The 17,550-nt window shown below is 35.9% G+C and overlaps 1 protein-coding gene across 1 annotated transcript in view; it reads right to left on the bottom strand.

Annotated features, from left to right (window-relative positions):
- The window catches only part of TEX9 (testis expressed 9), a 159,549-nt gene that overhangs the window by 31,649 nt on the left and 110,350 nt on the right, over positions 1-17,550 (bottom strand). Inside the window, 5 exon segments of the mRNA XM_047074653.1 lie at positions 6,302-6,475; positions 6,896-6,978; positions 9,688-9,866; positions 11,678-11,760; positions 12,536-12,581. Coding sequence (XP_046930609.1) covers positions 6,302-6,475; positions 6,896-6,978; positions 9,688-9,866; positions 11,678-11,760; positions 12,536-12,581 — 565 coding nt within the window.

Raw genomic sequence — 17,550 nt, forward strand, 5'->3', positions numbered from 1 at the left:
GCAAAATGACAAAACGAAGGATTCACCCCAAAAGAAAACAGGACGAAATGACAGCCAGGGACTTAATAAAAGTAAGATGTATGAACTAGAATTCAGAATCACAATAATAAGAATACTACCTGGGGTTTAAAAAAGCATAGAATCGGGGCGCCTGGGTGGCGCAGTCGGTTAAGCGTCCGACTTCAGCCAGGTCACGATCTCGTGGTCCGTGAGTTCGAGCCCCGCGTCAGGCTCTGGGCTGATGGCTCAGAGCCTGGAGCCTGTTTCCGATTCTGTGTCTCCCTCTCTCTCTGCCCCTCCCCCGTTCATGCTCTGTCTCTCTCTGTCCCAAAAATAAATAAACATTGAAAAAAAAATTTTTTTTTAAATAAATAAATTAAAAAAAAATAAAAAATAAAAAAGCATAGAATCCCTTTCTGCAGAGATAAAAAAAAAAAGTAAAATCTAGTCAGGATGACATTAAAAATGTTGTAACTTAGATGCACTCTTACATGGATGCCCCAGTGGCAAGGATGGATGAAGCAGAGCAGTGAATCAACAATACAGAGGACACACTTATGGAGAATAATGAAGCAGGAAAAAAGAGGGAAACTAAGGCAAAAGAGCACAATATAAGAATTAGAGAACTCAGGGACTCATTAAAAAGGAATAACATTTGAATCACAGGAGCTCCAGAAGATGAAGAGAGAGAAAAAGGGGTAGAAGTTTTATGTGAGCAAATCATAGAGGAAAACTTTCCTAACCTGGGGAAAGACACAGACATTAAAATCCAGGACACAGAGAACTCTCATTAGATTCAACAAAAACCAACCATTGACAAGACATATCATAGTCAAATTCACAAAATACTCAGACAAGGAAAGAATCATGAAAGCATCAAGGGAAAAAAGTCCTTAACCTACAAGGGAAGACAGATCAGGTTCACAGCAGACCAATTCACAGAAACTTGGCAGGCCAGAAAGGAGTGGCAGGATATATTCAATGTGCTGAATCAGAAAAATATGCAGCCAAGAATTCTTTATCCAGCAAGTCTGTCATTCAAAATAGAAGGAGAGAAAAAAAGTTACCCAAACAAACATTAAAGCAATTCATGACCATTAAACCAGCCCTGAAAGAAAATTTAAGAGGGACTCTCTGAGGGGAGAAAAGATGGGGGAAAAAAGACCCAAAGCAACAAAGACTAGAAAGGACCAGAGAACACCACCAGGAACACCAACTCTACAGGCAACATAATGACAATAAATTAGTATCTTTCAGTACTCACTCTAAATATAAAGGGCTAAACGCTCCAACCAAAAGACATAGGGTAACAGAATGGATAAGGAAACAAGATCCATCTATATGCTGTTTACAAGAGACCCACTTTATTTTTTTTTATTTTTATTTATTTTTTTAATACGAAATTTATTGTCAAATTGGTTTCCATACAACACCCAGTGCTCATCCCAAAAGGTGCCCTCCTCAAAACCCATCACCCATCCTCCCTTCCCTCCCACCCCCCATCAACCCTCAGTTTGTTCTCAGTTTTTAAAAGTCTCTTTGGCAAGAGACCCATTTTAGACCTAAAGCACCTTCAGATTGAAAGTAAGTAGATGGAGAGCCATCTATCAGCTAATGGTCACCAAAAGAAAGCCCTAGTAGCCATACTTATATCAGACAATCTAGATTTTAAAATAAAGACTGTAACAAGAAATGAAGAAGGGCATTATATCATAATTAAGGGGTTTATCCACCAAGAAGATCTAACATAGTAAAGATTTATGCTCCAAGTGTGGAAATACCCAAATATATAAATCAATTAATCACAAACATAAACTCATTGATAATATCATACTAGCAGGGGACTTCAACACCCCACTTACAACAATGGACAGATCATCTAAACAGAAAATCAACAAGGAAACAATGGCTTTGAATGACACACTGAACCGGATGGACTTAACAGATATATTCAGAACATTTCACCCTAAAGCAGCAAATACACATTCTTCTTGAGTGCACATGGAACATTCGCCAGAAGAGATCACATACTGGGACACAAATCAGCCCTCCACATGTACAAAGAGATAGAGATCATACCATGCATATTTTCAGACCACAGTGCTATGAAACTTGAAATCAATCACAAGAAAAAACTTGGAAAGATAATACTTGGAGACTAAAGAACATCCTACTAAAGAATGAATAGGCTAACCAAGAAGTGAAAGAGAAAATTAACAAGTACATGGAAGCCAATGAAAATGATAACACCACAGCCCAAAACCTCTGGGACGCAGTAAAAGTGGTCATAAGAGGGAAGTACATAGCAATCCAGGCCTTTCTTAAGAAGGAAAAAAGGTCTCAGAAACACAATCTAACCTTATACCTTAAAGAGCTGGAAAAAGAACAGCAAATAAAACCCCAAAACAGCAGAAAACAGCAAATAATAAAGATTAGAGCAGAGATGAATGCTACTGAAACCAACAAAAGTAATAGAACAGATTAATGAAACCAGGAGCTGGTTCTTTGAAAGAAGTAACAAAGTTGATAAACCCCTAGCCAATTTGATCAAAAAGAAAAAGGAAAGAATCCAACTAAACAAAATCAAGATGAAACAGGAGAAATCACAACTAACACAGCAGAAATAAAAACAATAGGAGAGTATTATGAGCAATTATACACCAATAAATTAAGCAATCTGGAAGAAATGGACAAATTCCTAGAAACATATAAACTACCAAAACTGAAACAGGAAGAAACAGAAAATTTAACAGACCCATAACCAGTAAAGAAATCAAATTAGTAATCAAAAATCTCTCTCAAAAACAAAACAAAACAAAACAAAAAACATGAGTCCAGGGCCGGATGGCTTTCCAGGGGAATTCTACCAAACATTTGAAGAAAAGTTAGCACCCATTCTTTTGAAGCTGTTCCAAAAAACAGAAATGGAAGGAAAACTTTGAAACTCATTCTATGAAGCCAGCATTACCTTGATTCCAAAACTAGACAAAGATCCCACTAAAAAGGACAACTACAGACCAATTTCCCTGATGAACATGGATGCAAAATCCTCAACAAGATCTAGGCAACCAGATTCAACAATACATTAAAAGAATTATTCACCATGACCAAGTGGGATTTATACCTGGGATGCAGGGCTGGTTCAATATCTGCTAAATAATCAATGTGATATATCACACCAATAAAAGAAAGGACAAGAACCACATGCTCCTCTTAATAGATGCAGAGAAAGCATCTCACAAAATACAGTATCCTTTCTTGATAAAAACCCTCAAGAAAGTAGGGATAAAGGATCATACTTCAAGATCATAAAATAGGGATAGAAAATCATACTTCAAGATCATAAAAGCCATATATGAAAGACCCACTGGTAATATCATCCCCAATGGCGGAAAAATGAGAGCTTTACCCCTAAGGTCCAGAACACAACAGGAATGTCCACTCTCACCACTGTTATTCAACACAGTATGGGAAGTCCTCGCCTCAGCAAACACAAAGGAATAAAAGGCATCCCAATCGGCAAGGAGGAAGTCAAACTTTCACTCTTCGCAGACGACATGATACTCTATACAGAATCCCAAAAGATTTCACCAAAAAACTGCTAGAATTGATCCATGAATTCAGCAAAGTCGCAGGATGTAAGATCAATGCACAGAAATCAGTTGCATTCCTATACACCAATAATGAAGCCACAGAAAGAGAAATCCAGGAATCGACTCCATTTACGATTGCACCAAAACCCATAAAATACCTAGGAATAAACCTAACCAAAGATGTGAAAAATCTATACACTGAAAACTGTAGAAAGCTTATGAAAGAAATTGAAGAAGACATTAAAAAAAATGGAAAAATATTCCATGCTCATGGATTGGAAGAATATTGTTAAAATGTTGATACTACCCAAAGCAATCTACATATTCAATGCAATCCCTATCAAAATAATCCCAGCATTCTTCACAAAGCTAGAACAAACGATCCTAAAATTTGTATGGAACCAGATAAGACCCTGACTAGCCAAAGCAATCCTGAAAAAGAAAACCAAAGCTGGAGGCATCACAATCCCACACTTCAAGGTGTATTAAAAGGCCAGAATCATCAAGAGAGTATGGTACTTGCACAAAAACAAACACTCAGATCAATGGAACAGAATAGACAACCCAGAAATGGACCCACAAACATATGGCCAACTAATCTTTGACAAAGCAGGGAAGAATATCTAATGGAATAAAGACAGTCTCTTCAGCAAATGATGCTGGGAAAAATGGACAGCAACATGCAGAAAAATGCATCTGGACTACTTTCTTGCACCGTAAACAAAAATAAACTCAAAATGGATGAAAGACCTAAATGTAAGACAGGAAGCTATCAAAATCCTAGAGAAAGCAGGCAGCAACCTCTTTGACCTTGGCTGCAGAAACTTCTTACTTGACATGTCTCTGGAGGCAAGGCAAACAAAAGCAAAAATGAACTATTGGGACCTCATGAAGATAAAAAGCTTCTGCCCAGCAAAGGAAACAATCAGCAAAACTAAAAGGCAACCGACAGAATGGGAGAAGGTATTTGCAAAGGACATATTAGATAAAGGGTTAGTATCCACAATCAGTAAAGAACTTACCAAACTCAACACCCAAAAAACAAATAATCCAGTGAAGAAATGGGAAAAAGACATAAATAGACACTTTTCCAAAGAAGACATTCAGATGACTAACAGACACATGAAAAGATGCTCAACATCACTCATCATCAGGGAAATACAAACATCACTCATCATCAGGAAATACACAATGAGACACCACCCCACACCAGTCAGAATGGCTAACATCAACAACACAGGCACCAACAGATGTTGGCAAGGATGTGGAGAAAGAGGATCTCTTTTGCACTGCTGGTGGGAACACAAACTGGTACAGCCACTCTGGAAAACAGTATGGAGGTTCCTCAAAAAATTAAAAATACAACTACTCTATGACCCAGCAACTGCACTACTAGGTATTTACCCAAGGGATACAGGTGTGCTGTTTCGCAGGGGCACAATCATCCCAAAGTTTATAGCTCTACTATCAACAATAGCCAAAGAATGGAAAGAGCCCAAATGTCCATCAACTGATGAATGGATAAAGAAGATGTGGCATATATATACACAATGGAATATTACTCAGTGCTCAAAAAGAATAAAATCTTGCTATCTGCAACAATGTGGAAGGAACTAGTTTATTATCCTAAGCAAAATAAGTCACAAAAAGACAAATATCATGATTTCACTCATATGTGTAATTTAAGAAAAAAAAAAAAAACATAGGGGAAGGGAAGGATAAATAAAATAAAAACAGAGAAGGGACACAAACCATAAGAGACTCTGAAATACAGGGAACAAACTGAGGGTCACTGGAGGGGAGGAAGGAGGGGGATGGGTTAAATGAGTGATGGGCATTAAGGAGGACACTTGTTGGGATGAGAATTGGGTGTTATAGGTTAAGTGATGAATCATTCAGGTCTACTCCTGAAATCATTATTAAACTATATACTACATGTTAACCTGTATTTAAATTTAAATGTTCATTTGAATTAAGATGTTCTAAAATTGATCATGGTGATAGTTGCACAACTCTGTGAATATATTAAAAGCCACTAAATTGGGGGACACCCAGTGGCTGAGTCAGTTAAGCATCTCACTCTTGATTTCAGCTTGGTTCATGATCACATGGTTCATGAGTTTGAGCCCTGCATTGGGATCTGCACTGACAGTGCAGAGCCTGCTTGGGAATCTCTCTCTCCCCCTTTCTCTCTGTCCCTCTCCCACTCATGCTGGATGCCTCTCTTTCTCTCTCTTTCTCAAAATAAGTAAACTTTAAGAAAAAGTCCCCAAATTGTATACTTTAAAAGGGTGATTTCAGGGTGCCTGGGTGGCTCAGTCTGTTAAGCATCCAACTTCGCCTCAAGCCGTGATCTCACAGCTCATGAGTTCAAGCCCCGCATTGACTCTTGCTGACAGCTCAGAGCCTGGAGCCTGCTTTGGAATCTGTGTCTCCCTCTCTCTTTCTCCCCCTCTCCTGCTTGTGCTCTGTCTCTCTCTCAAAAATAAATAAACATTAAAAAAATTTAAAAAAATTTTAAAGTGTGGTGTGTACTATATGTGAATTTTATCTCAATAAATCTATTAATATTCTCCTATATATGGTGGAAGACTTTTTAGTAAGCACTAACAAAATAAGTGAACAAAAGTGATGTCTACACAAACATGTAACTTTTATGTTTTATAGTGTTTTTAACATCAGGGCAGGAAAAATCACAAAATTATTACCTTTTCTACTGAAGACAGCTGTTGCTGTAATCCATCACATTTTTTATTTAGCTCCTCAAAAAGAGTTTTATATTTTTCTGTTTGAGACTGTTGCAAATTAATTGTTCGCTGCTGTCTCATACAATCTTCTTCCAAGTTTTTTATTTGAGACTTTAAATCCTGAATTTCATTTTCCTATAGTTATAAAATTACAGATTATGTGAAAAATACACAAGATTTGGTATCAAAACATAAAGCAGAAAACAAAAAGGAGTTTCATATGATTTTTAATGAGATACTTATATCCATTTCAAGGAGAATAACAAATTGTGTTCCATTCTCATCTTCAAAAATAGAAGTTAGAAGTTTCATTTGTGTTTAATAGCTTCCATTTGTAAATCTTATACAAAAAATTCTAACTGCTAACAAGTATTTAAAATTTTTTCACTTAGTGAAAATTCAACATCTCAGAATAGAATATAAGTCAGTATTTACATACAATTTTTAATTCAAAAGTTAACTGTAAATTATATGTCAATAAACATATATTGTAAAAATAATGAAACTGCTCCTAACATATCTTTAAATATAGAGCATTTATTTTAAAAAACATACCTTCTTATTGCATTCATATACAACATTATCCAATTCCTCCTGCATAACACGGAGTTTGGCCTTTAGAAATCTGTTCTGTGCTTCTGTGGATTTAAATGATTACATTTATTGTCCTTCACTGAATCTAAGATGCCATTAACTGCAGATAGACCATTTTATGAGGAAAAAGAATGCTCAAGATGGCGAGTTTATCAGGAGACCCCTGTTTGAGAACACTAAAGACACTGAATACTCATACTATCAAGGTAAAGGAAAAACAAATCCACCCAACAGAAAGGAACTGTTCACATTTCAACAGTGGAACTGAGTAAAGAGGGGAAAAAAACCCAAAAACCTCTCCTTAGAGTCTGAACCACAAGCCAGTATTCACTCTTGCAAACTGAATTTGTCTTTACCAAGGTGGTACAAAATACCTCAGTCAAAATTTAAAGTGGTTTCAGGTTGGTAACATCCCCAGGTGTTTGGCAGAAACAAACACAAAACCACTCGAGCAAAACTCAACTTCAGTCTCAGCCATTGTGATTATAAAATACCATTGACTGTAACACACATGCCAATTTCACGGAAGTTATAATGTAGTCTATGTGCCTTAGAAGCAAAGAAATACACTAATACCTTACTGCTGAAGCTTTCTCGCACAAACTCTAAGATCTGCCTTTGCAAAGTATTTCATTGCTACCTAAAGTTCTTTATTCAATGATATCAGCAGTAAATCTTTGATGTTTCTAGGTGTATACAAGTAAATAAAGTGAAAACTGAAATTAGCACTCACTCCATAATTCATTCAATCATTCATTGAAAAAATATACATTAAGTCTCTACAATGTTCCAGACCTAATAGGGATAAAACAAGCTATGCCTTCATGGATCTTATGTTGAGTAAACACCCTGAGTGGTCTCTGAGAAGTCATTAGAATATACCCCAGAGAATGCACAAAATCTCTTCATGCATACTCCTTCCAAAGCTCTTCTTTTTATTTTTTATTTTTTTAAGTTTATTTGAGAGAGAGAGAGAGAGTGCACATGTGGGCTGGGGAGGTGCAGGGAGACAGGAAGAGAGAAAGAGAGAATCCCAAGCAGGCTCCGTGCTGTCAGCACAGAGCCTGACACAAGGCTAGATCTCCCAAACCGTGAGATCATGACCTGAGCCAAGATGAAGAGTCTGACGTTTGACTGAGCCACCCAGGTGCCCCCAAAGCTCTATTAAGTGCTTCCAGTGTTATCATGGAGATGATTAATGATGACTGGCTCTAACCCACCTAGATCTCTCCAGCCTCAACTCTCCTTCAAGCCTCTCGTGTCACTCCAGGTTAGCACAGGATAGAAGGGAAATGATAAATTTAAAAATGTGAAGTTTGCAGTAGCTGTTCTCTAAGGGGAAAGGAGGAAGAATGCAAGAGCCTGAGTTTGTCCATCTCTTTCTCTCCCCAACTAACCTTGGTGTCATCAAGGAGTTGAGTGCTCTCATCTCTGTAGGCCACAGCATTAACCTCCCATCCCCATCTCCCTCTGACTTTAGTCTTAGAAAGCAGTATGTGCTACTAAACTACTTTTCTTATCTTTTCCTCTTGCCTGTAAGATACCCATTCATATCTGGAATAAGAGAAAAACTCCCCCAAAAGGACAGACACCTAGGCCAAAGACTCTGGAAAGGGAATGCAGGGAAACAAAGTGGCAGAGAGGTGATTCAGCAATAAAAACCAAGTGGCAATTTAAGGTAGTCTGTTGTATTGGTTCTATGTATCTGGGAGCGGGAATATTGTAATGGGACCACGGGTGACTATGTACTGAGAAACAGCCAACATGTGACCAGTGTGTCCTTGAAGGCATCTTGACAAAGACCTAAAGGCAGCTTCCTGCTTCCTTTATCTTCTCTTCTGACAAGTACCCCAGAAAGCTTAGATTTACTAGCCAGTAAATGTGATAAATTCATAAATGAATTGCTCATTTATGAATGACTAGCATGTAGCACAATAATCATTATACATATAAATTGTTATTGTTTTCACAGAATCAGAATTTTAAAGATAACCTTATGACCATCTAATATAAACTGCTAAATTTTGAAATTAAGAAATTGCAATTACAGAGAGGCCAAGTGGCTTGCCTGAACTTACAATTATAGTTCAGTATTAACTCTTCATCTACACTCAACTGTCTTATGTTAACAATAGCATAGGTGGCACCTCATAAATTCAACAGTTCTAGAGGCACTACTGATAATGTTTTTAGAGTATCTAAACTTATTATTTTTCAAAGTGATATGCAGAGAATGAGTTTATAAGAAAGAAAATCACATTCATTAGAAAACTAATTTGATTATTTTAACTGATGCCACATGAGTGATTCATTTATCCTTTTAACATGCCATAAGTAGAATACAGTAACAATCAATGAAAGAAATACAAAGACATTGGGTTTTAAAAAGTATTTTAATGTTTAATGATAAGCTATGGGGCATTTTAACCTTAGTTGAACAGTGGTCAATGAAACCAATACCATATAGTCTTTTTCATTTTTACTTTTTATAATGGAAAATGTCAAACATATAAAAGTAGAAAGACACTGTCAATGAAAAACCACTTTCCTATCATCCATCTTCAACTGACTCATAACCAATTTTATGTCATCTATAATTCCACTCATTCCTCCTACCATCATGTCCCACTAGATGATTTTGAAACAAGTGCAAGATATCACAATACTTTTTTTAAATGCAAAAAAATATTTCCCAAATATCTGTTTCTAAGTAATTGTGATATACAGATAAAAATAAACAGAAGAAAACTTACCTATTCCAATGTCATTACTAACACCACAAAAAATATCATCATCGATATAATCAGGTAAGCCTTCTTCCTCCAGTTGCCCTTCAATTTTACTAATTGTTTTAGCAAGAGAAAAGTCTGAGAAATCCTCTGGAATGGCAACATCATTGGCAGTCTGTACATCAAAGTATTTCAATTTTATACTATAAATAAACATACACACACATATACATACTCATTATATATTATATACAATGTCAACATACAAAGGAAATATGACTTTTATCCAAATAAAAAAGATCAAAATTATTAATTAAAAAATTATTAATTTTGAATTTATGATGAAACCTATAATTGATACTTCCAAGGATTATATTATAAAAGACTTGGCTGACTTTCAATCTTTATGAATCACACGGCCACAGAGCTAGAGAAGGCTTATGAAACCAGTTTGTCTACACATTGCCTCCAAACAAGTAAACATCAAAACTAAGAGTGCTGAACTTGGCCTCCCAAGTTAGATCCAGACTGTGGATTTTAACTTATATGCTGCTGAAGAACTATATAAAGTGATATTGCGTTTAGCCATAATTCTGCAAACACTGAGAATAATACCTCTTAAGAATTAGAGTGAACATTTATTAGCTCAATCAAAATCAACTTTTTTTTCCACCTAAAGAAACACATTCTAACCAGAATCAAAATCAACCAAAAATTGGATTTGCTTTTCTTAACAAGAGAGGAAATATGAAATAAAAGTCACTAGTAAAGGCATTAAGGAATGGGCCAAGCCTAACCCATCAAGTTTATGATTCCAAAAGCCTTGTTTTTAACTTTTTACTTAATTTAAAGCCTAACTTTCTTTTAATACATAAGCACAAAGTTCAGAATTCTATTTATAAAAACAACCTTTTCCTTAAAAAGTAGTTTTGAAGTCTGAAAATAAGATAACCAGTTACGTATGCATGCATGTACTGATGTACGCAGTATATGTTCTCTTCTATCAATTTTATTTATTTTAATGTTTATGTATTTTGAGAGAAAGAGAGCATGAGTGTAACCAGGGGAGGGACAGAGGGAGGGACAGAGAGAGAGAGAGAAAGAAAGAGAGAGAGAGAGAGAGAGAGAGAGAGAGAGAGAGAATATCCCAAGCAGGCTCCACGATATCAGTGCAGAGCTCAATGTGGGGCTCGATCCTACGAACCATGAGATTATGACCTGAGCCGAAACCAATTTGGACCCTCAACCAACTGAGCCACCAGGCTCCCCTATCAATCTATTTTAGATTTATTTTATTTTCCTTATCCCTTCACTGTATTTTTTCTTTTATTCAAAAAACAAAAAAAGTTATTTAGCCTATTAAAAGACACCAACATTAACAAAGATTTTTCCAGGATTATAATGCAGTATCAGTTTGGATAAGTAATAGACACTTAATAATTTACTGTGAATAAGAAGCGTGTTGGTACAACCCATTGTAGGTATGACCTTCCTTTTCCAGAAGGTCTCCTATCCTAGATTGCCTCTTGGGTCCCCTTTTCAAGCTTAAACTACTAAGAACAGTCTTGAATTCTTTATCACCAAAAACAATAGAATGTAAATTATAATGATACTATAGTCTTATTTAGAGCCTACCAAATCACTCTGTATGTCAATACACACAATAATGTATGGTGTTCTATTAAATGTTCGAAAAAGTAGACTAGTCTGAGAGAACTAGGCAAAGACACCTATGTTCTAGACTCAGTTCTAAGAAAATATCTCACTAAAAATAACATTTAAAAATTTGAAATGTGGCGATTTTGCTTAAAAGAACTGTGCACAATGTTTATTAACTGCTGTAAGACATTTCTGAGTTGAGAATGTTTTAAATTACTGAATGTAGATAAGATATACACAATGCCAGGTATAAAAAGATCTGGAGAAAGAGAAAGAGCTTAATAACTAAAATCATGATAGTATGAATCATAAAACTAAAAAAATAGAAAGTAATACTTTTAAAACTGTACTATACCTTGAATTTGTTTTCCTTCCTTTATTTGTAGAGTGTAGTTTGTTTTGAATCTTGTTCACTGCATCAACATTTTTGGTCTTTGGCTACATCAAAGAATTTAAATTATTGATTAATTAGATTCTAACCATTTGCCCTGGAAAGCAGTTTTGTAATACACAGAACTGCTAGTTTACTACACAGAAGAACTCCTATTTTCATGGAATTATTGAATTGTATTTTAAAGAATCCCAGAAACTGTATAGCTGGAAAAGACCTAGATATCACTAGCACCAACAGGTTCAAAGATAAGGAAAATGAGTCCCATAAAGTCAAGGATATTCAGCTGGCTAGTGGAATATTAAATCGGATGTTATGACTCACAGAACTGAGTTCTCCTCACTGATTATTCCCCAGGCAGGCCTTCACATATGCTGTTTTCTTGGCCTAGATATCTGTGGGTGGGGAACCCGTAAATCTCAATAAGCCCAGCACCTGTAATAGTGATCTATACACTGCAAATATTTAAATGAATGAATAAACCTTTCAAATTACCTTCTTAGTATATAAATAATTTTCTTTTTTGGGTCGAATACCTGGTGAATTTCAGCTTCAGAGGAAAAACAAACTCCTTAGGTTACAGATTCATTTTACTCAGAATTTCTTCCAGTATATAACCAAATTGTTCAGTGAAATTATGAGACAAAAAAGGATTCAGCTTATTTTATAAGTAACACATCATGAAAGCATCTCTTCTAAGTATCAAGGCTTATATTCTATTTCTGTAGAGTCATACTCCTCTGTTTTGTTCTAAGAAAAGCCTAAAAAATAACCTAAATTCTATACAACGTAATTACATTTACAGCAAGTTCAATTTCATACCTTAGTTTCTGAATGAAGATGAACTATCCCTTCAGACAACAGACCTCTACAGACCAAAAATAAACATTATATATTAATAATAGACGATACTAAGCTGAGACACAATAAAAGTCAACAGTAATTACATCTGAAAGGGAAAATAGACAACTACCAAGTAGACTTTGCTATAATTCTAGTTATGCACATGTTAATTTATTAACACAAGAAAATTGCTTTGGTTAAATAATTCACCTTTAAGAAGTTATAATGTAATACCAATATTTTTGTAGGAAAATGAAGCACAAACTTTAACAAATTAAAATCATAAGGAGTGATTACTGGCTACACACAGGGATTATCTATTTTACAAAATAATTCACCACAAGGCTTTTTAGTGTGAGCCCGCCCAGTGTTATCCTTTGTTTAATGCATTTAAATACGTGGTCTGTATTTGTTTCTCCCATTACACTGTGAAATCCATGAAGGTAGGAATCCTGTCTGCCTTGTTCACTGCTCTATGCCTAGTACATGGTGTAGTACATGGTATATAGGTTCTTAAATCGTCACCGAGCAAATATTTGCTAAATGCATGAATCTAAAATACAATTCATTTTTTAAACATTTTAACTTCACATTTTTTTAATTGACATACAATAGTCTATTAGTTTCAGGTGTACATCATAGTAATTCAGTATTTTTATACAATACAAAATGATCTCCACAATAGGTCTAGTTGCCATCTGTCACCGTACAAAGTTGTTATAATATTGCTGACTATATTCCCTGTGGTGTACATTACATCCCTGTGACTGACTTAATTTATTACTAGAAATTTGTACCTCTAAAATACAACTCATTTTTCTGCGCAGTTTTCAAAATATGTTTTTATTTAATACAAAGAGTGTTTATGGGGTCTGCACTCTCTGGCCCATGGGCTGAATCCATCCACATCAACTCATTTTCATATTATCTATGGCTGTTTTCACACTACCAGCAGCGAAATTGAGTAGTGACAAAAACTGTAAAGCTGACAAATACAAAAATATTTACTATCTGGCTCTTCACAGGAAGATTCTGCCTACCCCCTGATCAATTGTCTAGATCATCCCCATTACATATATTATTATTTCTATATCTTGTTGCTATTAAAAAACAAAACAGGCACTGGATGTCTCAGTTGGTGAAGTGTCCTATTCTTGATTTCGGCTCAGGTCATGATCTCATGGTTTGTGGGATGGAGCTCTGCGTGCAGCTCTTCACTGACTGTGTGGAGCCTGATGGGGATTCTCTCCCTCCCTCTCTGCCTTTCCCCCACTCACATTCTCACTCTCTTTCTCCCAAAATAAATAAATAAATAAATAAATAAATAAATAAATAAATAAAATATTTAAAAACAAAACACTCCATCATATCCCCCTGAGAACTCATTACCAGAATAAGGACATAAAAACAAAATTACTTTCTATCAGATGTCACCTAATGAACTAGTTACACATACGTTATTTCAATATTAAATACAAAAATATACTTAGATAGATATTATATACAACCTCTCAAAGAACCAGAAATAGCTTTGCAAAGAATAAAAAGAAGGCTTTCAAAACAGCTTAAAATTACAGACTAAGAATCATTCTCACATATGACATTAAAATGTTACCAAATTTTATACAAAATTTTAACTGTCCTCTTCCATGGCCTTCATATCAAAAATATTTGCCGTTTCCTTACATTTTCTGTAGCTTCCATTGTTCCTTCCCAGATACACAAACGTATCAGCCAAAAGACATTTAACGGTTATCTGTCTCCCTCAGGTTTAGCTGAGTGACATTACTTTGCTAGTGTATTTCTGTGAAAAATGAACTAAAATACAGTATTCTAGTTACTTTCATTACATTTCTCCATGAAAGGTTTGTACGTAACATGACTGAAATGATTTGTGTGGTAAACCTTGCTTCCAACAGACCGAAGGATATGTATCCCATACTGTTAAGAAGCTAGATTCTGGTTTTCCAACTGTATTGTTTGGCAGAGTAACCGTGGATGTTGAAGACCTATTATAATGTATACTGCCTGACCATAATCATTTAGGTGTATTATTCTCCAAGCTAAAATGGATTATCTCTCTACAGAATTACCTTCCATATTCAGCAATTCCCAACTAATAGTCAAGTAGCATGTTTAAAAGCCAATTGTTCAAACAGTAGTATTTTTTTAAAAAGTCACCTGACCAAGGTAAACAGAGGTGTCATCACCACTTTGCACTTAAGGAAAATTTTGTGAAAGAAAACCAACAGATTTATCTTTAGGCTTGTGAAATCAGTCTCTCACTTGCTTCAACAGAAACTAGGCATTAGCAGTCATTACCATCATTTCAATCTATTCATTTACTTGATAAAAGCCATGCCTCATCTTCTCTGTAATCCAAATTTTGGAATTTTGATAGCATCATTTCCCATAAAGTATCAGAAAGTGTTATATATAATAAGGATAAGTTGTTTCACGTGTGTATGTCAAATGATGATATAAAAAAATTTTTATGGGAAAAAATTTTATTAAAAAAAATTAAAATGCACCAGGCATTAACTCCTTGGAAGCAGGACCTGGTCTGTTATCACTGTATCACCAGTAGCTAGACCTGGCATGGATGGTATTCAAAAATTGTTTCATTTTTTTTTCAGAAAGATTTACTGATTTACAGTAAAATATACTCTTTTTAGCTATACAGCTCTATAAATTTTAACAAACTTTATGATCATATAACCATAACAACCAAGACAGAGAATGTTTCCATCACCCCCAAAAGTTCCCTTGTGCTTTGCAGTTAATTATCTCCCCTCCACAACATAAAACCACGAATCAGATTCTGTCTCTATAGTTTTACCATTTCCAGAATGTCAAATAAAGGAACATAGGGATAAGGAAAAAAAAGAGAGAGAGAGAGAGGCAAACTAGAAAATAGACTCTTAACTACAGAGAACAAACTGATGGTTACCAGAGGTGAGGTGAATGGTGGGGGGATGGGTGAAATAGGTGATGGGGATTAAGCAGTGCACTTGTCATGATGAGCACAGGGTGATGTATGGCAGTGTTGAATCAGTATATTGTACACCTGAAACTAATATTACACTGTATGGTAACTAACTGGAATTTAAATAAAAACTTTAAAAAAATGGAATCATACAGCATACATATATTTTAGTCTAGCTTCTTTCACTTAGCTTCTATGTTGCTGCTGCATCAATAGTTCATTGTTTGTTACTGCCAAGTAGTATTCCATTGCATGGATATAACATAATTTGCTTATCCTACCTGTTTACTACTTGATAGATATTTGAGTTGTTCCAGTTTTGCAATTATAAATAAAAGTGCTATAAACATTCGCATAAAGGTTTTTGTTTGGACATGTGTCTTCATTTCTCTTGGGTAACCAGCAAAAGGAGAATTGCTGTATCATACGCAGTATTTTTGAGTAAATGAATGATGTCCCAATATTTCAAGTATGAGCCAACTATACTACTGCTTAAATAACATATTTCTTTTCTGTTTCTAAGCCTTCTAAGGTGTTTAAACATTAGACCCTCTTGGGGCTGTGCTGCTTTCACAGTCTGCTTCATCTCAGAAGAATGGGAGGACGCACAGCTGTTTTAAGATTTAAACAGTCACAGTTTTAGTCTATCACTCAAAGTTTCTTTGCCAATAAAACTCCCTCAAAAACTAGTGGATTTCACACCTATTTGATTCCAGTTAGTTTTGTGTGCCATTACCACACCTACAGTTCTCTCCGAGACTGTATTTCTTTAAACTGAACACCTCACCCTCCTCCCCTTCTCCTTCCTGACTTTAAAAACGGCTTACTTTGAAATTGTCAGGTTTCTATGGGGAAACTACAGCTTTAGTTAGATCTTTGCACTGAGCCATTTTACCCAATTGGAAAGTTTCACTAGGTGCCATTCAAAATGATCCTTGCCCTGAAGAATCTTAATCCACTGTAAAGTTTTATCAATAGCATGAAGTGCACATCTTTAGTTTGACTTTTACTTCAAGGCTGAGCTTTAATAGGCTTTTGTTCCTCAAAGAATTTCTCTATATCATAATTTTTCTTGTCAAAAAGCAGCTAATTCTACAAACCAAGGGTCATCAAGACAGTGAGGGAGGGCATAAGAAAAGATATATAGATTGGGACGCCTGGGTGGCTCAGTTGGTTGAGTGTCCAACTTCAGCTCAAGTCATGATCTCATGGTCAATGAGTTCGAGCCTCACATCAGGCTCTGTGCTGACAGCTCAGAGCCTAGAGCCTGCTTTGGATTCTGTGTCTCCTTATCTCTCTGCGCCTCCCCTGCTCACACTCTTTCTCTCTCTCAAAAATAAATAAACAGTAGGGGCGCCTGGGTGGCGCAGTCGGTTAAGCGTCCGACTTCAGCCAGGTCACAATCTTGCGGTCCGTGAGTTCGAGCCCGGCGTCAGGCTCTGGGCTGATGGCTCGGAGCCTGGAGCCTGTTTCCGATTCTGTGTCTCCCTCTCTCTCTGCCCCTCCCCCGCTCATGCTCTGTCTCTCTCTGTCCCAAAAATAAATAAACGTTGAAAAAAAATTTTTTTAAAATAAATAAATAAATAAATAAACAGTAAAAAATTAAAAAAAAAAAGATATATAGATCAATTGGGTAGAATTGAGAGTCCACCAATAAAACCATGTGTCTCTGGTCAGGTGAGTTTTGACAAAAGTGCCAAGACCATTCAGTGGGCAAAGAATAATACAGCTAATAGTAACTAACAGCACATACTACTAATATTCTGTTTTCCAACCTCTCTCCCTAACGCACAAGTTCATTTGACACCTGTTCTGCCTTCCCATTTAGCAAAGGTGGCAGTTTTACTAAATCCACTGCTGGTACATTTAATACAACTTCTCTATCTTTCCAGCATCAGTTTCCTCACTGGCTACCACCTAACTACAAAGCTAAAGCCACACTTTTTTCTACCATAAGTTCCATATGGTCACCCAGAGGCGAGGCTGGGAGATTTCATCAACTGGATTT

The sequence above is a fragment of the Lynx rufus genome, unplaced genomic scaffold (genome assembly GCF_022079265.1).
Source record: "Lynx rufus isolate CCGP_SWC_20201006 ecotype Redwood Valley unplaced genomic scaffold, mLynRuf1.p SCAF_13, whole genome shotgun sequence".
Taxonomy (NCBI): Eukaryota; Metazoa; Chordata; class Mammalia; order Carnivora; family Felidae; genus Lynx; species Lynx rufus.